Source organism: Pithys albifrons, chromosome 10 (genome assembly GCF_047495875.1).
Source record: "Pithys albifrons albifrons isolate INPA30051 chromosome 10, PitAlb_v1, whole genome shotgun sequence".
NCBI classification, from domain to species: Eukaryota; Metazoa; Chordata; class Aves; order Passeriformes; family Thamnophilidae; genus Pithys; species Pithys albifrons.
The window spans coordinates 6,603,893-6,625,022 of NC_092467.1; the positions used below are offsets into that span (position 1 = coordinate 6,603,893).

The window sequence follows — 21,130 nt, forward strand, 5'->3', positions numbered from 1 at the left end:
TTTGCTTTGATGCCTTGCTAATAGAACTGACTGTGCTCTGTATTCATCCCTGCACAATGAAGATCAGCATCTCATCCTTTGCTAGCAAACACTGAATTTTAAAATTAATTAAATTTGCAGGGTTTACATAGATGAGCCATGAAATCCTTTGTAGATTTTTTAACAATGCTCTTCTTTGAAACCACAAATACGTTTTGTAGAGTCAGTCAATCCCCCTGGACACCTCAGCTCTCTAAATCTTTCTTTTGGGTATCTTGCCAGCAGCTCCTTAGATTTCACATTTTAGTATTAACTTTGCTTGTGTGTTTCACAGAAACAGAGATCTGTCCTCAGAATGCAGAGGAAAGATCTGAAGATCTTGAAGAGAAGCTGGAAGAAGTTCTGCAGAGAATCAAAGAGCTAAAGTGTGAGAAAGATGGGAAAGTCATCCCAGAAGCAATACACAAAGAAAGGCAAGGTCAGGACAATCAATATTCTGAACCCTTTCACAGACTCAGAGAGTGAAGCAGTCTTTGAGGACACCTCTCCCATCCTGGGCATGTCCTAGGGTTTTGTTTTGACTCCTTGTCAGAGGTCAAGCAAGAAGGCTTTTAACATGATTCTAGATCAGGGCAGAAAGAACTGCTGAACGTGGTCTGGTCTTGAGAGAAATTAATTTTGTTTGGATCTATGTCTAGGAGATCACTGTCACTGGTGTCATCTTCTTTGTAAGTGAGAGATCCCTGTTACAGTCAAGAAAATCTGTTTAGGATCACTGATTTTGGAGTAGAAAAAAATGATGCTCCAGGTCCCTTCACTCTGAGAGGTCTTTTGTGTTTATTGCACAGGACACTCTTGCTCTCTCCAGCAGGTATTGGAACACTGCTGACCCACTGACCTTGCCCATACAGGGCAGTGAGTTCCTTAGGTCACAAGTCTGTTGTTTATGAAAGCATTTCCTTATGTCTCAACCAGATCCACAATGTATAAAATGCAGAGAAGGAGAAGGAATGGGAATTAAAATTTCTTCCCTTAGTCCTTCAGCATATCTTGTCTCTTTGACATCAAAGTGGGAGGGGAGGCTAATTTGTTTGTTAAGGATATGATACATATTTTAACTCTGTGGTATTTTTAATGGCTTTGGTTTGTTATTTTGTTTTTCTTTCAGAAAAATGTTTCCAAGAATGCATCTCAGAAGTGGGGGCCTGCTCAAGTCCCAAAGCTTCTACCTCTGGCCTGCCCAAGAGATCCAGAAAAAGCAAATACTGAAGAACAGCAATGCCTGAGTAGCACCTTAGTGCCCATTCATTGCAGTGTCTCACCCCTGACCCACTGCTGTTACTCCTCACCTACTACCCCCACATCTCTGTGCCATCTCAGCATTTATGCTGTTCTTCTACCTGCCTTCACCACTTCCACATCTGTCTTGCTTGTCCCCTGCTTCCTCCCACAGTCCTAATATCTTGTAATACCATTGCTACCTCAGCTTTCTCCTCCCCACATCTCTCTTGCCTGTGTCCCTTCTGTTTGTGCTCATCAATCTCTTCTTGCTGCTTTATCTCCTGCCTCAACTGTGCTGGATCATGCAAATAAGTTCTTTGCACCTCTTCCCTCTTCCTGTCAAGGGTTTTTTCCTCAGCATAGCCTGGTTGTCTATCTGATAATGAGTACCTCCTTCATGCTCTGGGTTTCAGATGACCCAGTTACCAGCTGCCTGACTGGTTAGGAAGAAAATACCCAAAAAATCAGGATGACTCTGCAATTTGACCCATTCTCAGCTTGAAAGAGCAGGCAGTGAAACTGTCAGGAATCACATCAGCTCAGACAATCTCTGCCAACTCCCTCAGAGTAAATTATCTTTTGGAAACATATCACTAATCCTTAAGGACAGATTTAAATTATGTTCTTCAAGGTTTTTGAACATAGTATCTCCTGAAGGTAAAATTACAAGTTTCTGCTGGCTCTGTATATGTAAGAGAGAGGATCCTGCTGGAACAACACATGCTTTTTGGAACTCAGGATGCTCTTAGCTATAATTTGCCTTTCTATTACTGCAGAAAAGTTACACATTTGTAAAAAGGTATGCCTGGCTTCTGCAGATACAAGTGCAAACAGGATAACGTGTGTGCCCTGACAACGTACTGTGTGCCTCTTGACACTCAGTTCTCCAGCTGTGTTGTTCCTTTGAGACATTATCTGTAAAGCTGTTGGTCTTTGATGTGCTAAGAATCTTGGTCTGGATGGATAATTTTACATGGAGTTAGAAAAGCACCTGAGTGTTGTTTTCAGTTCTGGGCCTCTCAGTTCAGGAAAGAGATTGAGGGGCTGCAGCGGGTCCAGAGAAGAGCAACGAGGCTGGAGAAGGGACTGGAGCACAAGTGCTGTGGGGAGAGGCTGAGGGAGCTGGGGGTGTTTAGCCTGGAGAAGAGTAGGCTCAGAGGTGACCTCAGCACTGTCTACAACTCCCTGAAGGGAAGTTCTGGCCAGGTGGGGGTTGGTCTCTTCTCCCAGGCACTCAGCAATAGGACAAGGGGGCACGGGCTCAAGCTCTGCCAGGGGAAGTTGAAGTTGGAGATCAGAAAAACTTCTTTGCAGAGAGAGTGCTCAGGCATTGGAATGGGCTGCCCAGAGAGGGGGTGGATTCCCCATCCCTGGAGGTTTTTAACCTGAGATTGGCCGTGGCACTGAGTGCCATGATCTGGTAAAGGGCCTGGAGTTCGACCAAGGGTTGGACTTGATGATCTTGGAGGTCTTTTCCAACCCAATCCATTCTATGATTCTAAGTGTTCAGAGACAGGATCAGCTGCAGGTCACTCTGTGTAGTATTATGCCCCTTTGCCCAAGGCAGGGAAAGAGGGGCCTTTTCCAGCAGCATGAGAAATAACCAGAACCAGCTTTAGAGGAGTGACTGCACAGCTCACATTCCCTAGTGGAAGATGACAGAGCTGCTTCACTTCACAGAGCTAGTTTTCCATGAACAGATCACTCCTGAGATCTATCAGACACACAACCCATCCCGGCACCCTGTCCTGAGAGGGTTACAGTGGCAGAATGATGGAGATGTGAGGTTTACACCTGGAGCTCTGATGCTTGTGTCATCACCAAGAAGTTCACAGGTGGATTTTTCCCACTTCCCAGCCACTTATAAGGGGGCTGGGGTGCCAGGCGCTCTTGCTGTAAAACAGCAGAGTGAGTATTAGGGGAGCAACGAATGTTACCAGCAGGCAAAGAGCTGTGGATAAGGGAAAATTCAGGAAGAGTGAGCGACTGGCTCTGTATGTGAAAACTACTAAGGCAGATGCAGCAGGCAAAAATGTTGCTGTTCCCGAGGCTCTCAGCTGGCTCTTCCCCAGTGGTGCCGGATTCCCCCTTGTCAGCTCAGTAGGCCTGGGTTAAACGGTCACCTTAACGTTTTTCAGGAGCCCACGAGCTCAGACGTTGTCCTGCCTCACCACCCTGTGGAAGCAAAGCAGCAGCACAGCCTGCCTTCCCCCTGCACACTGGATGTGCCGCAGGGAAGAACCGAGCCTCAGGACAATACCATGGACCCAGCTTGTTCCCTCCTTGCAGGACCACCCCACTGGCACCACCCACCATCCTGCCTGCGTGCTGAGCCCCTTCTTGTTCCCTCGTGGATTGCCAGGCTCTCGCTCCCACCTGCCCAGCTGTTTGATTTGGGATTGGGGGAGGGAGCATTTAAGTACATAGGGGAGAGTCTATCCTTCCTGAAATGTGATGGGACAAGATGGATCAGCCCCTGGGGTCATACTCTAAGGTGTCAAGGTGCATCTGGCCCTGTGAAGGGGAAGGGATGACACCCCACTTCCCTTACACACCTGCCAGAACTGCTCCTTGTGCTCCATATTTTTAACTTTCCAAAACAAGCAGAGGCTTTTCCCATGTACAATCCACTTTATATTGCAGACCTGGCTGCCTTCCCTCCTGCCTTCAGACCAGAACCTGATGGTGGGCTGCCAGTAAGCCAGCCTTCTTCTTTTTCCTCCCTGAGCAGGACTGACCAGGAGCAGCATGTGAACCATTTCTGGGACAGCTCTCAGAGCATGGGGGAGTCCTTCTTGTCTTTCAGGCTTTCTGGGAGCTTTGTGGCGTCTGTGAGCAGGCTGCTCACAGCTGAAGAGCCGTGGGTAGCTGGAGACACCAGGTTCATGGCATCCAGAGGCAAGGGCAGGATGAAAGCAGGAGGCTTCTCTGCAGTGAGGGAGTGCAGTGCATGGAGGTAACGGAGCTGAGCAGCAGCAGGGGCACTGGACAGGATCTCAGCTGCCATCCGCAGGGACTCAGAAGCTGCCTTTTCCCCCTCTGCAGCAATCACCTACCACGCAGGGGAAGAAAGGAGGTTACTGTGAGACTGGGAGTGAGGGAGCACGGGCTGTTTGTTACAGAGGGAGGTTGTCACAGTGAAATTCCCAGGGCCAGTGTGATTATAACATTCCTGCTCTTTGAAGATCACAGCATGTACTAGACCTCTTGACATTGCCAGGAGTTTGGGAGCTCATGTCCAATGTGTTATTACTAGGCCCACTGGAGCCCTCAGCTGGGCTCCCCTTGCTCATCTCATCTCTGAACAGGAATTAAAGGAAACATACCCTCCCAGAGCTGTGTGCTTGTGATGCATGTCCCAGGAACCTCAAACCAGGGGTGGGAAAGCAAAGAGGAATGCTTTGGAAGGAGATGAGAAGGATTCAGAGTTGGCATACCCGCACTTTGGCCTGTCTCTGGGCCTCTGCTTCCACAGCCAGGGACTGCCGGAGCTCAGCAGGCAGCTGCACGTTGTTGCTGTGGCAGGGAAGGACAGGGATTAGCTGGGCTCTTGGCTCTCCTGGCAGCACTGAATGGTCAATCTGAAGCTTGGAATGGGCTCATCAGTCAGTCTCTGCAAAGCGTTTGTTCATGTTCTTTGCTCCCCGAGTGTTCCTGTTTGCATGTCTGACTTTAGCCTTCTACCTTCCTTCCCATCCTTGTCTTTCAGCCTTGTTTTCTACTGACCAGGACTGCATGATCATTAGGCAGCAGAGACATCCCTCTGTGCCTTCAAGGCTTAAAGTCTAAGCTCACTCTGTGAGGCAGCAGAGACTCCACTAGGAGACTGCTCTCAAGACAGGCACAGAAATGTTCTGTTCACAGATTTATTCATTCATTGTTTGGCTCTCTCTTCCATGTCCCTGTACATGATGAGTGAGCCCCACCTTTCTGCATGGACTTCTGAGTGATGAGCCCATTGCAGCCAGTGCTGAGACCCTGAGGCCTTTGATCTAGAACAGACACGGAGGGCTCAGTGCCTGCTGCACTTCTTGGGCTACAAGAAAAGGGTGCAAACTGCCTGCAGCAGCAGTGAAATGGCGATGAGATCCCAGCTAAGGATCCTGCCCCGGCTGCCAGTGCAGGAGCAAGAACAGTCTTACATGTGGAAGTTTTACATGAGGCTGAAAGGGGCAGGGAAAATGGGAAGGTGAGAGGTGAGGCCTTCTGCAGAATAGCTGCAGGGAGAGAGAGAGACAAAGCAGGAAGAGAAGCAGGCAGCACCAAGTACAACAGGTACTTGCAAAGGGCCAGAGAATTGCCTTCTTACCAGCATTTCCTACCTACATTTCTATTCTCTCCACTTTGATCCCCCAGCAGCCTGTGACTGCATCCAAAGCCACCTGTGAAGAGGAATATTTTTAGAGCATAGGGAGAACAGCAGCCCAGGCCTAGGCCCCTTACAGGGAGTAAGGCAGGGCAGGGACATTGACTAAGGACTGTGAGGCAGATTTTGTCAGGTTTTGTGTGCTACTGTGCCAGGACCCTCAGAAATAAAATTACTGCCCTCACTTCCCATTTGTGTTTACCCCAGGGATTTAGGATGATTTAACTAGAGTCCATACTAAGTCTGGAATCCTTCTTCAAACCTATGTCTGTAATTCTGAGGGACTGACCATCTAAGCTTCTTTCTGGAGCCTCAGTTTAACTCTTGCTCTTCTGTCCCCCTCCCCATGGAAGCACCTTTATCTCCTGGCTGATGTTCTTCCTCTCCAGCAGAAGCTCAGAGAAGGCCTGATGTGCCAGGAGGCGCTTTGTGGTGGTCTGCACCAGCAGCTGGATGGCACTGGAGATGCTGGTCAGGGTGGTGAGGAGAAGAGAGGCATTCTCCAGCCGGTAGTAGCAGACAGCATCTATCTCCAAAGTAACCATGTCTTTGGTCACCACCTAAGTAGAAGACATCAGGGGAGATGGAGCTGGTTCTGGCAATTCTAAGGTAGCACAGAAAAGCACATAATTGAGAGAAAGATGAAGACTGGCTGGATGGTTAAGCCATCACAGCTTCCACTTCTGTACTGACTGATCTTGGGCAAACCATATAAGCTCTGGATCTCAGAGGTTAATTTGAGATGGTTTTCTCATACTTTTCTTTGCCAGGTTGAAGGTTGGAAGCATAAGATCTAATGGTAAAGATATCAAAAATCAATATAGAGAGGGGGTATTAGTCATACCTGATGGAAGGGAATCTCCAGGGTTTTGAGGCGAAGGTCTATCTTGTGATACGTGTCCAGACAGGGAAGGAAAAAGAAAAGGCCTGTGGGAGTAAGAGAAAGGTTCTAATGATCATCAGAACCACAGAAATCACTTCTGGTCTGGAGAACAGGAAAGGGTTTGGCATGCAGAAGTACAAAGGAACAGCAGTAAACAGCCTCAAACTCTGAGGGTGTTTCTGAGATGGAAAAGCCATTAGTAGCTACTGGCTCTTCAGAGGAAGGGAACAAACATCCTCATCCCTGTCTGCTTGGAGAGCTTTGGTAGAGCACGAAAAAGAGGAGCAACATGGCTACAGGGTGCTCAGCAAACACCTTACCAGGTCCTTTGGCTCTGCCAGGAAGGAGATGGCCAAGTCTGAACACGATGGCTCTCTCATACTCCCGCACTACCTGCGGAGGGACACAAAAGGTAGGCTAGAAGGACAGGGAAAAGCATTCTCACAGGCAAGGGAGGAAGTCTGTTCTGGAAAAGCCCTGCAAAGGGAGGGTTTCAGCAGGTATGAACTAGTGGCATCATCTGTCACTGAGGCACTTTACTCTTTGCCCAGCACTGCTGGCTGCCCTTGTGTGTGGCCATCCTTGTGACAGCCTGATGAGAGCAGCCCATGTTAGACACACCCAGGGTTTTCCAGGATGAGGCCAGAATTTTGCTGCCTTAAATTAAAGGAAGTCAAAATTCTCCCTGCTGGCTGTTTGCCTCCAAAGGAACCATGTGTGTGTGTGCTCAGGGGTGTAAGAGCTGAGCCATAATACCGAAATCCTTGTTGTAACAAAATGCATGTCAAATTTCCCAAGAAGTGGGAATCAAAACATGCCTGCTTGTAACCATGCTATAAATCTGACAAAAATGAGAGGAAGAGGGAAAACCTGCTATTAACTGAGAGATCAATCTCTCTTAAAATTTTTAATTCAAAACCTATTTACCCAGCTGTTGCAATGCAGCCCTCTCCGGGCTGAGTAGGATGAGGACTATATTTGAAAGTGTACAGGCTTACAATTTGCTTTAAAGAAGAGAAACCTAAGCCCTGTCTGCTGATGTTGCTGCAGGAGTATTTGACAGGCAGTGGTTGGACCCCTGTGCTGCAGCAACACGTGAAAAAGGATAAATCAAAATAAATGATGAGATGAAGAGGTGTAATTAGGGCCTTAGACCAAAAAAATCTTTATACTCATGTCCAACACATGCTGAATCAGTGTGTGACATCCACATCAGACACCAGATACCGAGAGGGTCCCCATGGTTACTCTCACCTTCATGCAGAACCAGACGGAAATGGGGAAGGTTATGATGATGAACAGGAAAGACAAGATGATCAGAAGCCACTCACAGATGCCCAGACCTGGAGACTTTACACCTGGGGAGAAATCCAACATGACTGTGTTAGGAGAGGACTGCTCCCAAAATACTGATAGCCTGACAAGTGCCTGCACAGATCAGTTTCAGGGTTGTTCTTTGCCTGGTCTCGTTGTATGTGAACCACTTGTTATTCTCTGGTGGTAAGTTAAAGAACACTCTCTGCTCCTGAGGGCCGGGAGCTGTGAGGATGGAGGGGCAGATTTTGTCTCTGCTTTACTGATAAAACCTGAGCCATGCTCCTCCACAGCTGGTTGACTAGAGGGCAGCCTTTATCTTGAAGAACTGGGTTTACTGTGTTGAAAGGCTTGGAATGGGTAGCTTGACTGAGCTGGGATCCCTGAAGCTTATCTGGAAAGATGAGCCAAAGGTAAAGATTGTAAATAAGAGAAAGCTCTCAACATGTACAGCCTAAAGTGCCCTTCCCTATCAGAGGTTGTTTTGAAACAGGATTTTGGTTTCACCTCAGCTCCCTGATGCAGTGGGACGAAGCCACTGGTGCCACTGAACTCTCCCTGTGCTCTACAGCAGTCACACCGAGGTGCTGGGGGCTGACTGGGGTGCTCAGCCCCAGATCACTATTGCCTCCTACATCTCCCCAAAGTGAGTGTGGGTCATCTTGCCCTTTGCTGTGCTCCTGTCTGAGGGAAAAATCAGCCGGTATGGCATTAAAATAGGTTTCTTGTGAGTGAACTTAGAGCCAGAGGGTGGACTATGATTTCCAGCAGTGAAGTTAGCATCCCTCCCATTTGGCATCCCTTCCAGCCCTTCCATCCCTGCCCTTCTGCCTTTGGAGCTCTTTGCAGAACCACCAGGTCCTGAGGGAGGTTCAGATATGAAGAACCTGTCTGATCACTAGAGCTTCACAGCACCACTCACTAGCTGGGATTCCTGTAATTGAGGCAAAAAGAGGAGGTTGTGGAAAACGAGGTCCCAGAGAGTCAGGAGCAAGTCTGGACCTTTGTGTCACTCCATGGCAACAGAGCTGCTGCCATGGAAGTGCACAAGTGATGCTGGCTCCTCTATACACATCTCCCATGCCCTTGTGATGATGGGTCCAAAGAGGCCCAGACACCTTGCCAAAAGATTCATGGTGCTTCCTTCTATCATGGCAGGTTGGGAATATGCCTAAGAAATGTGTGGAAAGAAGCTGCTCTTAAAGGTTATCCAGAAGAAAAGCTGTGAGTGTGCACCTCAGAGCCAGGTCTTCCCTGCAGTGAGGTCTTATGGGCTGTAAACTGGCTTTAGAGCAATATCATTCATCTGAAGAAAGACACGTGAGAAAACGAAGAGAACAGAGGTGGGAGGCTGACTGGAATCTCCCATATCCTGTCCTGAGGATAACCACATCTGTGCAAGGTGGGTGTGTGATAGCTGTGCAGAGAGCAGAGTCATACTGTGACCCACACAGCATAAGAGCCCATTTTCCGAGCCCATCCCTTCCGTAAGCCGTACCTTCCTCCTGCTGCTCGCTGTCCAGCAATGCCATTGCCTCCATTTCTTCCTCAGACACCACCTCATCCACGTCCACCACCGTGGAGGTGTGCACCCTCCCATCAGTCCCTGCAGTGCTCTTGGTCTCCTTTGCTTTCTCGTGCTTTACACCTCCCTTTCCTTTGCCGGTGTCTCTGCTGCTCTCTCTCTTCTCTCGTTTGCCCTGCCTGGCCGGGGACTCTCTGCGTCTTCTCTGAGACTCCCTGGAGGAGCTCCGGGCCCTCTTATCCATCCTCATCCGTGCCGGGAGCTCACAGCTGCCTGTGGGAGCAGAACAGGTGCCTGCTTGAATTTATTGCTGCAGGCAAGGAAAAGCAGGCAGGGGAGGAGAGAAGGGGAGTGTCACATCAAGGAGGCTCATTCCAACTTCATCACGGGCTTGTCAGACATAATGGACAGTGAAGGGAACAAGCTGTTTCCAGGTGCTGTGCTCTCATCACACTCTGCTGTGGAGATGGGAAGGAAGGCTAGACCTGGACAGGGTAGAACCCAGGAGGACATTCTGTTTGCATCTTCCTGCTTTTGGAAATAAAATACAATCAAAAGCAGACATGATTTTTAGTAGGTGGTTTTTGCAAAGCTGTTGAAAAGTCACCTGAAAGGGTCTGTCTGTCATGTGGTCACAAAGATCTCAAATGGTGACAGTGGAAAAACTTTGCTGAAAAGCCTTTGCTGGTGAGACCAGTGGCTTCCTCAGGAGTGTTTGGAGTGGTGCTGTAGAGAACAGGTGGGTGAGCAGCATCTCACACTGTTCTGCTCTCCAGAATCATAGAACCATAGAATGATTGAGTTGGAAAAGACCTCCGAGATCATCAAGTCCAACCCTTGGTCCAACTCCAGTCCCTTTACCAGATCATGGCACTCAGTGCCACGGCCAATCTCACTTGAAAAACCTCCAGGGATGGGGAATCCACCCCCTCTCTGGGTAGCCCATTCCAATGCCTGAGCACTCTCTCTGCAAAGAAGTTTTTTCTGCTCTCCAACTGAAACCTCCCCTGGCAGAGCTTGAGCCCATCGTGCCCCCTTGTCCTATTGCTGAGTGCCTGGGAGAAGAGACCAACCCCCACCCGGACAGAACTTCCTTTCAGGCAGTTCTGGACAGTGCTGAGGTCACCTCTGAGCCTCCTCTTCTCCAGGCTAAACACCCCCAGCTCCCTCAGCCTCTCCCCACAGCACTTGTGCTCCAGTCCCTTCACCAGCCTATTTATTGGCTGGCACAGAGGACGGCCCTGGGCAGCCAATTCCCTCTGTAGGATCCTCTGACATTTTAGCAGGGAGGGAAGTCAGTTGGTCCAAATTCAGCAATGAACCTTCTGAATGTGTACAAAGCCCACTGGCCATGGCAGGGACAGAGTTGTTGAATCTAAATTGACAAAAGACTTTGTGCCTAAATGCCTTCCTAGTTTTCCACAGAAGGAGTGTGACAGAGCAAACATAAGAGCTTTCTCTTTTCATGCTGCTCACCTTGTGGGGACACCTGCAGAAACCTCTGGAAAAAACACTTTTAAAGTGTTTTAAAGTCACTGACTATATTAAAGAAACCAGCACCTGGCACAGCAATCACAGCAAGGCACAGCTGGGCCATAAAGCAGGGCAGTGCTGAGCTTGGAGATTCCGGGTCTCTAGTGTGGAGGAGTGGCTGGAGGGAGCCGGGCAGCTGGCTGGGGATGTGCTGCTCTTGTTTTTTCACAGATTCTTGTTTTATTGGAGACATGTGGCCCACAGGGAGTCAGGATATTACAGGCAGGAAAGGCAAGAGTACCACCTGCCTGCTTTCTCTGCTCTCATGTGCTGGGTGCCTTGTCAGCAGGTCACCAGGAAGTGATGGATGGAGAAGGCTAAAGGCAAAGAAAAGTGGCATGTAATTAATAAATTTATACAGTGTATATATTTTGGAAGTGCTCTAGAAATGTTTTCCACTTGTTTATCTCTTGGCCAACATGGGACTGGGGGAGATGGTCTCCAGCTGCTGACAGGGCAGGTGGTGTTTCAAGCAGCAGCTGCAAACAGCAGCCCAGGTCTGGTTTTGGATTCCTGTTGGTATCTTGTTCACCCAGGGGGTCCCAACTCTGTCATCCCTGGGGGGTGTTTTCAGCTGCTTCCCTGGAAGAGGGGACATGCTTTGAGAGCACATGCTGATGGGTTTGCAACCTTTGCTGTCCCAAAATCTGCAGCTTCATCTTCTGTTTTATTCTGAAATGTATTCCTGGGTGGAAACCAGCTGTGCTGCTGAGAGTATTTCTTTAAAGTCTGTGAGCCCTGAGGAAACAGCCATTGCACCCCAGTTTACCGCACTCTGTCCTTGGGAAAGTCACTCAGCATCTTCACTGCAGATTTTCCACTGAGGGGACTAAAAAATACAAGACTCCTCTTAGTAACAGTGTTTGGGTTTCCATATTACCACCTTAAAAGAACTAGCTCTGTTTTGGGAGTGGCTCTTTCACAGTGCACTTTTTGCATCTCCCCTGTGGATTTTCCTCTCACATGGGACTAAAAAATACAACACTTCTTACAATACAAAACTCCTCTTACGAAATACAAGACTCCTCTCAACAGCAGGACACTGAGGTGCTGGAATGAGTCCAGGGAAAGGAATGGAGCTGGGGAAGGGGTTGGAGCCTCAGGAGTGGTTGAGGGAGCTGTGGGTGCTCAGCCTGGAGAAAAGGAGGCTCTGGGAGGACCTTCTGGCTCTCCACAACTCCCTGAAAAGGGGCTGTAGCCAGGTCAGGGTTGGTCTTTTCCCCCAAGCAATCAGGGACAGGACAAGGGGACATAGTCCTAAACTGGACCAGGGGAGAGTTAGATTGGACAATTAGGAAGAATTTCTTCCCAGGAAGGGTGATCAGCTATGGAATGGGCTGCCCAGAGGGGTGGTAGAGTCACCGTCCCTGCAGGTGTTTAAGGAAAGGCTGGGCGCGGCACTCAGCACCATGTCTAGCTGACAACCTATTGGGCCACAAGTTGGACTCCATGATCTTGGGAGTTCTTTTCCAACCTGTTTTTTTTTCCTGTGATTCTGTGACGCCTCACGTTCTTACTAAGGTACTTCGCTGAGGTGCTTTTTAACCTATGTTTTAGAAGGCAGGGGCAGCACCTGAGGCAGCGCCAAGCCCCTCCCGCCGAGCCGCGGCCGCGCCCCCTCAGCGGCTCCGCCATGAGGGGATGGGGGGAGGCCCGTCCTGCCCTCGTGCGCGGGAAAGGCGGGAAAGGTGCTGCGCAGGCGCACACGGGGCAGCGATGGCGCCGTGCGTGAGGGGCCGGGGGGTCATCGGCGGGGCCGGGGATGGCTGTGCGGGACCGGCCCTGCAAGGCGGAGGGGCCAACCCCCAGCTTGAGGGGGCAAGCTCGCAGCTTGAGGGGCCAACCCCCTGCCTGAGGGGCAGGCCGCCAGGCTGAGGGGCGAGCCCCCAGCTTGAGGGGTAGCAGTTTGAGGGCACAGGGTCTCTGGAGCGGCAGGGATTGTAGAGCAGGAGTTTAGGGGTGCACTAAACCCCGGTGGTGCAGGGAAGAGCATACAGGGGTTCATAGGCAGTGGGTGTGGGCGAACCTGCTGCCCACTCCGCCCTCCAGCTCTCAGTGGGAACGAGGCCGAGTTCCACCTGATCCTGAGCAGCTGTGGTGGTACAAGTCGCCATGTGCTTGCTTGTTTCCCCTTCAGCACAGGCACGCGGGAGCAGGCGCAGCTCATGGAGGTGCTGAAAAAGGAGGTGAGAGCCGTGTTGATCGCTGCCAAGGAGGGCCTGACGCCGGTTCAATTGGAGGAGCAGTACATGGCCATGGTCTACAAACCTCTGCCCCTCCAGGACCTGGGCTTCCAGTCCACCCTGCAGCTGGTGACAAATATGCCTGAAGTTGTCCAAGTCTCTTCTTGTAGGGATGGCACTTTAATCCTCAAAGGTGAGGTTTTATTTCCTTATGGGTGGAGGAGTTGTTGGGAACCTCATGCTGGTGTGAAGTGTTGCCCATATGTTGGTCTAGATTAGTTTGTTTCTCGCCCATCTCTGGTTAATCTCTCATCTTTGATGTTTCTTCCAGTATTTTGATCTGCTTCTAACATTTGTTCTATCCTTCTGAGAAAATCACCCAGGCTTCCACGTATTTTTATACATTTTTGTGTTCTGCACTTAGTTTAGAAACTGAGGTAACATTTCCTATGGGTACACCAGAGCTGGTCAGCATCACTCTTCTGTAAATGCAGACTACAACAGAAGCCCCAACCAGGGATGGGGCCTCTTGACAGAAGCTGTAAATGTTTTCCTACCTGACCCCATGGGAAATTTAGTCTGTTTCAAAGAACCCCTTTCTTTTTCTTTGGGGAGGAGTTGTAAAAACAAATGGTAGGTGCAAAGAGTTGATTGGGAAGGGTGAGATGGTTGGGGGCTTTTTCAGTGCTACATTAAGACAAGAAAAAGTTGTTTAGAAGCGTGGGAGAGACCTGGCTGTTCTCCAGGGAGACCTTGCTTGGGGTGTCTGTAGTGAGAGTTTACTATGATTCTGCCTTCTCAGCAGCTTGGTGTCATTTCATAGAATCACAGAATTGATTGGGTTGGAAAAGACCTCCAAGATCATTGAGTCCAACCCTTGGTCCAACTCCAGTCCCTTTACCAGATCATGGCACTCAGTGCCACGGCCAATCTGTGTTTAAAAACCTCCAGGGATGGGGAATCCACCCCCTCTCTGGGCAGCCCATTCCAATGCCTGAGCACTCTCTCTGCAAAGAATTTTTTTCTGATCTCCAACTTCAATTTCCCCTGGCAGAGCTTGAGCCTGTGTCCCCTTGTCCTATTGCTGAGTGCCTGGGAGAAGAGACCAGCCCCCACCTGGCCAGAACTTCCCTTCAGGGAGTTGTAGACAGTGCTGAGGTCACCTCTGAGCCTCCTCTTCTCCAGGCTAAACACCCCCAGCTCCCTCAGCCTCTCCCCTGCATTTGTGATCCTGCACCCAAGAATTTGACCTGCCTTCCTGCCTGGTCTGCATTTATAGTGATAAAGGTCCAGACTGGTTGTTGGCTTCTGAAATGGTTTAGCCCAATTTGCACAGGGAGTGGCTGCTGGAGACCAGCCACGATTATCTGTGGTTGCTTTTGAAGGCACCTGCATCTGAAGAGGGTGGTGGGAAGAGGAGAGAAAGGAAGCAAGAGAAGCTTTGCCAGCATGAAGCTTTTAGTGGTTCATTGTTCTGGTTGGTTGTTTCTTGCTGTTGTAGCCATTGCAGATGACACAACCAAAGGCATTGTCAGGATGGTTGCCTGCCAGAAGGGAAGGACACATCCTAAGACGAAGAGAACTGCTGCGAAGGCAAATGCTGCTGCTTCCTTTAAAAACTCTAAGAATCCCCAGCATTCTTGTTGGAGTGCCAGGACTCCTGTCCTGCCAGTGACTGTGAAGGCTGAGCTGCAGGACCTGCTGAGTTCCTCACCAGTTCTGCTCAAGGACTTGGAGAAGGCCTTCCTCAGACACTTTGGCCAGGCGTTCCCGTACAGGCAATATGGATTTTTGTCCGTGCATGAAGCCCTCATGAGCGTGTCTGATTCCATTGCTGTGGTTGAGAAGGCAAAGGCAGGTTCCTTGCTGGTCCTGAGAAAGTACCTACCAAGTGAGGTAGAGGGGAAAGAGGTGCCTCAAGGTAAGGTACAGAAAGAAGAGATGTTGCAGAGTGAGGCACAGAAAGAAGAGATGCTGCAAAGTGAGGCTCGGGAAGAAGAGAAGCTGCAAAGTGAGGCTCGGGAAGAAGAGAAGCTGCAAAGTGAGGCTCAGGAAGAAGAGATGCTGCAAAGTGAGGCTCAGGAAGAAGAGAAGCTGCAAAGTGAGGCTCAGGAAGAAGAGAAGCTGCAAAGTGAGGCTCAGGAAGAAGAGATGCTGCAAAGTGAGGCTCAGGAAGAGGAGATGCCTCAAGGTGAGGTGAAGGACAAAGAGATGCCTCAAGGTGAGTGATGTGTTCAACTGAAAGCACATAGTAGTTCTTTACAAGCTCTCTGGCCAACCAACTGCATTTCAAGTGGCTGTTGCTGCATTTCCAGTTTCTGTAATAGTCCCAATTCCCCCCAGGTTTTATCATGGTAGGGCTGTGGTGTGCTGGAGGAGCAGTTGTAACAAGGCAGTTGTCTTGGCAGCAGGGAGTTTAACTGGAGGTTTGTGACATATTGCCAGTGTTTCTTGATGTGAGATGAAAGAAGGGATGTGTAACCCATTTGGAATATGAACTTTCTGAATGTGTGTGCAGGACTGGAATTTCTAGTCATTCATAGAATCATAGAATTGAAAAAGACCTCTGAGATCATCAAGTCCAACCCTTGGTCCAACTCCAGTCCCTTTACCAGATCATGGCACTCAGTGCCACGGCCAATCTGTGTTTAAAAACCTCCAGGGATGGGGAATCCACCCCCTCTCTGGGCAGCCCATTCCAATGCCTGAGCACTCTCTCTGGAAAGAATTTTTTCCATGCAGTAGGTAACAAAACTAGAAGGATCTTCTGAGCAGCTGCTCTGATATACTTTCTGATACACTTTTTGAAACTGCACATTTATCACTAGCCTGAAAGGCACAGCCAGAATGTTCCACAAAAGAGACGAGACTTCAGGGGCCCTCTGTTCTCATAAAACCTACAGCAGAGGGTGGAAAAATCTCATACAGTTTCTGACAAATTCATGGCTTTTCTGGGGAAAATTATTTTAGCATCATTCTAACAATGGATTTTAGCCCTTGGCATGTTTACAAGAGCAAGCAATTGCTTTGTTTCATTTTAACTTATTAAATTGTTTTAACTTAGTAAATGGACTGGAGTTGGACCAAGGTTGGACTTGATGATCTCAGAGGTCTTTTCCTACCCAGTCGGTTCTGTGATTCTATGATTAATACAGTGAATCCTCATGAATGTGGTGGCTGTGAATGGTACAAGAAATGATGAAAACAGCGCCAGGTGTTTTCAGACTTTCATTTTCAGATGTTTTCTCTTTCTGCTTAATATGCAACACTGCATCAGTCCAACTAAGAATAACAGACAAATTGTCATCTTTGCAGCAGCATCTGCAGCTGAGATGCCTCCTTTGGAACCCATCTGTGAGACAGACAGCTCCTACCAGACAGCACATCTGATGAAGCAGAAGCCAGTGGAAGCACAAGCAGTAGATTTGTGTGATCACCTCAAACAAGTTAGTGGCTGGACAAGTGATCTGTAGATTTTTCATATCTTATTCCACTGGGTGATACTCTTTTTACTATCTTTGTTTCTGTTGAACTCACACTGTTGATGCACTGCTGCTTCCAAAAATGTTTGTACCTGTTTTAGGTGATTCTGGAGGTGACCAGATTCATACCAACCTGCTGAATAGTTTTATATACCATCCAAACTCAGTCTTTTTCTGGTCTCCTTCTGCTCTTGAGATCTGTCAGATCATCCAAGGCCAGTTAAGCATGATCTTGTTCCTTCCTAAGTGTCATGATCCCTTTGGTGAAGTTACTTATAACTGGACTTGATTTTTTTTAACTTACTAGAAAGGCCAGTTATGTGTGTTCAGTGTATGACAGGACATCTGAGTGCCATATTCCTCTTATTCCTTTGTAGCCTCAAGATTCCCAGCAGTTTCTACCAAAAAAGTTGACATGGATTCGAGGAATCCCTCCAGATGCTGTTCAGGACAGCAGCCTTTGCAGTTTGCCCCTCCTGAAGAGAGGGTGCTTGGTGGGAGTCATCGTGGAATTTGTCGTCTCTCCCAGCCAGTTCTACGTCCACATCTGCAGCAGGGAAGCATCCTACAGACTGCAGGATCTGATGGTTGAGATGAGGTGGGAAGCATCCTATAGACTGCAGGATCTCATGGTTGAATCATAGAATCATAGAATGGATTGGGTTGGAAAAGACCTCTGTCCAACCCGTGGTCCAACTCTAGTCCCTTTACCAGATCATGGCACTCAGTGCCACAGCCAAGCTCAGTTTAAAAACCTCCAGGGATGGGGAATCCACCCCCTCTCTGGGCAGCCCATTCCAATGCCTGAGCACTCTCTCTGCAAAGAAGTTTTTTCTGCTCTCCAACTGAAACCTCCCCTGGCAGAGCTTGAGCCTGTGCCCCCTTGTCCTATTGCTGAGTGCCTGGGAGAAGAGGTAATGCTAAAAAAGGAATGATTGGAATGACTCTGCTTAACCTGTGATTAATCCCCATTAATTAACTCTTTGTTGGACCCCGAGAATGTTAAAAGTTTGGGGTTGCATTGTTGTCATTTCAGTTTAAGTGTGGCAGAACAGAGATATAAAGGATGTATTCAAAGAACTCCTGAAAATTCATGTAATGGGGACTTTGAAAAGTCAGGATTCTTTTGGTGCCCAGCATATTTCTCCTTGTTTGTCTCCTGCATCCTACTAAGTGTGGTTTCTCACTGTGATCTTTTCCAGACACATTTACTCACATAAACTTGTCTCTGATCAATATATCATGCCTGACTCTGCAGTACAGCCTGGACAGCTCTGCTGTGTAACAGTCTCCAAATGGTGGTACCGTGTTATCATCCACCGTGTGATCAGTGACCAAGAAGTCGAGGTGTTCTATGCAGATTATGGGTACCTCCAAGTTGTCCAAAAGTCTTGGCTGAGATTCCTCAAGTAAGTAAATTACACATGGGTGACAGAATTGCGGAACAGCTGAGGTTGGATTGGACTTTTGGAGGGCATCCTGTCCAAGCTCCCTGCTCACGTGGCACCGTCTAGAACAGGCTGCCCAGGACCATGTTGAGGTGGTTTTTGAATGTTTCCAGGGATGGAGACTCCACAACCTCTTTGGGCAATCTGTTCCAGTGTTTGATCACCCGCGTGGTAAAAATGCCACTTTCTGGACAGCTGGCTCCAGATGTGTGGTGTTGTTTCTCCTCAAGTGCAGGATTTTGTGTTCCTGTCTGTCCATTTCTCAATTCTGTCAAGATGTCTCTGGATAATAATGTGACTCTGGGGTATCAGCCACTCCTCACAGTTCAGTATCATCAGCAGGCCGAGACTCACCCAGATCAATAATGAGGATGTTGAACAATACTGGACCGAGCACTGACCTCTGGGGTAACACTGCTAAATCCTTTCCTGTTTCTACCTTCACTCCTCAGTCTGTCCTCTTGCTGCTTTCTGTCACCTTGAGGCAAGCTCCCTAATCCTCCTTCCTGGGTTCTGTGAAGGAATATAAGCATTCTTCTGGGGACATCAGTCCAAGTGGGATGCATCTGCAGTGCCAGAGGTACTTGTTCTCTGCAGTTCAGCACATTTTCCATATTTGTGTCTTCCCCCCCATTTGCCCCTTGTTGGCATTCTTTGGTTCAAAGTTGTGGCTCTCTGTCCCTAACCTTGTCTCCACAGGGAGTCTTGATGGGAAGTTGTTTGGGCCAGGGAATGTATAAAGGACCAGTTGTTATTGCTGTTTGTGCTGTGCCCATTCTCTGGATATGGAGTGTTTTGCAAAGCTGTTGTTGGATTTTAGTCATAAGCACAGAATCCAATGTATGTCTCTCTATTCCTAAGCTGATATTAAAACCCAGAAGAGGAGGGAGTTCTTCTCTGCTCCTGATTTTTTCCCTATTTTTGCTGTAATGGCTTTGCTTTGTGTTTTAGGTGGCACTACTTGAAGCTCCCTGCTCAGGCTGTCCCGTGTTCCTTGGCATGGGTAAAACCCATGGAGGTACGTGTTTAATGACATACCTATGAGAGTTATCAAGCAGAGGTTGTCTTTTTCTCCTGCTAAGGGCAAACATTTGGATGCATTCAAGTCCTGTTGACATTTACAGCAGAATTGGTGCTTAACAGAGTGTGACTGGGTAAGTCTGTGCTCTACAAGTGGTTTCATTACCACCAGAGCATTCTTGCTTATACGCTTGCAGAAAGTGTTAAGCAACTGAACACACTTGCTCCTTCCCCTGCCCATAGTTCCCAGGGGTCTTCTGAAGCCTTTGTAGCTCCAGCCTTGTGTTTTAAAAAATTCTTCTGTGCCAGAGGTTTCAGTGAGTTGGTTTGATGTGGTCAGCACTGCCAAGAAGTTACAGAGGTCATAAAGTTCCTCTGTGCTGAGAAACCTCTTGGTCATGAAGGCTGAGAAGTACAGTCTCTGAAGGAAGGCATGTGAGCAGAGTTGTTGTCTGTGTGTTTTAAAGATATTACTTTAAAAAAGTTATTTCCTCTGGGTTTTGAGGGTTAATAATAATTTTCATTGTGAGGCTTAGCAGCTTCTTTAAAACTTTTGATACTTTTAACATTTGTAAAATCCCATCATTCTAGGAATTAAAAAAAAAAACAAAAACAAAACAAGCAAACAACTATATTTTAGGCAGTTGTGATACAATCACTGGCGAATGCCTTTGTGTTTGGCACTGCGTATTTGGGAGGGAGTGTCGACCTGCTGGAGGGCAGGAGGGCTCTGCAGAGGGACCTGGATAGACTGGAGAGATGGGCTGATTCCAATGGGATGTTCAACAAGGCCAAGTGCAGGTCCTGCCCTTTGGCCACACCAACCCCCTGTAGCGCTCCAGGCTGGGCACAGAGTGGCTGGAGAGCAGCCAGGCAGAAAGGGACCTGGGGGGACTGAGGGACAGGAAGCTCAACAGGAGCCACCAGCGTGCCCAGGTGGCCAAGAAGGCCAAGGGGATCCTGGCCTGGATCCAAACTAGCGTGGCCAGCAGGCCCAGGGCAGTGACCCTTCCCCTGGACTCTGCCTTGGGGAGGCCACACCTTGAGTGTTGTGTTCAGTTCTGGGCCCCTCAGTTGAGGAAAGAGATTGAGGGGCTGGAGCGGGGCCAGAGAAGAGCAACGAGGCTGGAGAAGGGACTGGAGCACAAGTGCTGTGGGGAGAGGCTGAGGGAGCTGGGGGTGTTTAGCCTGGAGAAGAGGAGGCTCAGAGGTGACCTCAGCACTGTCTGGAACTTCCTGAAGGGAAGTTCTGTCCAGGTGGGGGTTGGTCTCTTCTCCCAGGCACTCAGCAATAGGACAAGGGGGCACGGGCTCAAGCTCTGCCAGGGGAAATTGAAGTTGGAGAGCAGAAGAAACTTCTTTGCAGAGAGAGTGCTCAGGCATTGGAATGGGCTACCCAGAGAGGGGGTGGATTCCCCCATCCCTGGAGGTTTTTAAAATTATATTGGCCATGGCACTGAGTGCCATGATCTGGTAAAGGGAGTTGGACCAAGGGTTGGACTTGATGATCTTGGAGGTCTTTTCCAACCCAGGTGATTCTATGATTTAGGGTGAAAGGGCCTTCCCAGTGTACCCAGTATTGCAGGCTTTGGGGTGGTAGTTTGGTTTAGTTTGTGTTAGGAAGCTGATCTGCCTGACTTTCCTGTATTTGTCACTAGCCTGGCCTAGCTCAATTGCCTTTTGAGAGGTACCCATCACCAGGAAAAGTCTCAGGTGGTAAATATTGGTCTGTTTATAGTAACTTTACGTTCTTGTGTCTCCCACAGGGGGTGTGGTCTCCAGCAGCAACTCTCCTGTTCAAGAAGCTCTGTTGTTCCAAGGAGCTTGTGGGCATCGTGGATGAATATGTGGATGGTGTTTTGCACCTCTTCCTCTGTGACACATCCACCAGGGAGGATGTCTACTTTCACTGTGTCTTGCAGGATATGGAATATGCTGATGTCTGTGGAGAGAACATTCCTTCCCAGGTCAGGCGGGAAGAATGTGCTGTTGAAACAGAGGGCAAGGAAAGGACCCCTGGTTGGGTGCCTGTAATGGGAAGATCTTTACCTTGAAGCAAGTAGTTTTGTGAAGAGCAGAACTTGTATTCCATGCTTTCCTGTAGCTTCCCATTTTG

The 21,130-nt window shown here is 48.8% G+C and overlaps 2 protein-coding genes across 2 annotated transcripts in view; one reads left to right on the forward strand and one right to left on the reverse strand.

Moving 5' to 3' along the window:
* NPHS2 (NPHS2 stomatin family member, podocin) lies at nt 1–9,621 on the reverse strand. The gene is made up of 8 exons (XM_071565608.1): nt 9,322–9,621; nt 7,764–7,867; nt 6,830–6,902; nt 6,471–6,553; nt 5,983–6,186; nt 5,587–5,642; nt 4,698–4,776; nt 1–4,312 (listed from the first exon to the last, which is right to left on the reverse strand). The coding sequence occupies exons 1-8, from the start codon at nt 9,596–9,598 to the stop codon at nt 4,034–4,036; spliced, it is 1,155 nt and encodes a 384-aa protein (XP_071421709.1). The 5' UTR covers nt 9,599–9,621; the 3' UTR covers nt 1–4,033.
* TDRD5 (tudor domain containing 5) overlaps nt 9,212–21,130 on the forward strand; it is a 19,884-nt gene continuing 7,965 nt past the window's right edge. The window contains exons 1-9 of the mRNA XM_071565656.1: nt 9,212–9,225; nt 13,019–13,067; nt 13,164–13,257; nt 14,566–15,015; nt 16,380–16,510; nt 16,924–17,144; nt 17,749–17,955; nt 18,946–19,012; nt 20,781–20,981. Of these exons, the coding sequence (XP_071421757.1) occupies nt 13,047–13,067; nt 13,164–13,257; nt 14,566–15,015; nt 16,380–16,510; nt 16,924–17,144; nt 17,749–17,955; nt 18,946–19,012; nt 20,781–20,981 (1,392 nt within the window). The 5' untranslated portion in view covers nt 9,212–9,225; nt 13,019–13,046. The remainder of the gene's footprint in view (nt 9,226–13,018; nt 13,068–13,163; nt 13,258–14,565; nt 15,016–16,379; nt 16,511–16,923; nt 17,145–17,748; nt 17,956–18,945; nt 19,013–20,780; nt 20,982–21,130) is intronic.

Excerpts from the sequence above, each read along its gene's own strand:
- NPHS2 (XM_071565608.1), bottom strand. The coding sequence starts at position 9,598 with ATGAGGATGGATAAGAGGGCCCGGAGCTCCTCCAGGGAGTCTCAGAGA. Across the intron at positions 7,868-9,321 it reads CAGCGAGCAGCAGGAGGAAG|GTGTAAAGTCTCCAGGTCTG; the intron begins GTACGGCTTACG and ends ATTTCTCCCCAG. Across the intron at positions 6,903-7,763 it reads CCGTCTGGTTCTGCATGAAG|GTAGTGCGGGAGTATGAGAG; the intron begins GTGAGAGTAACC and ends GTCCCTCCGCAG.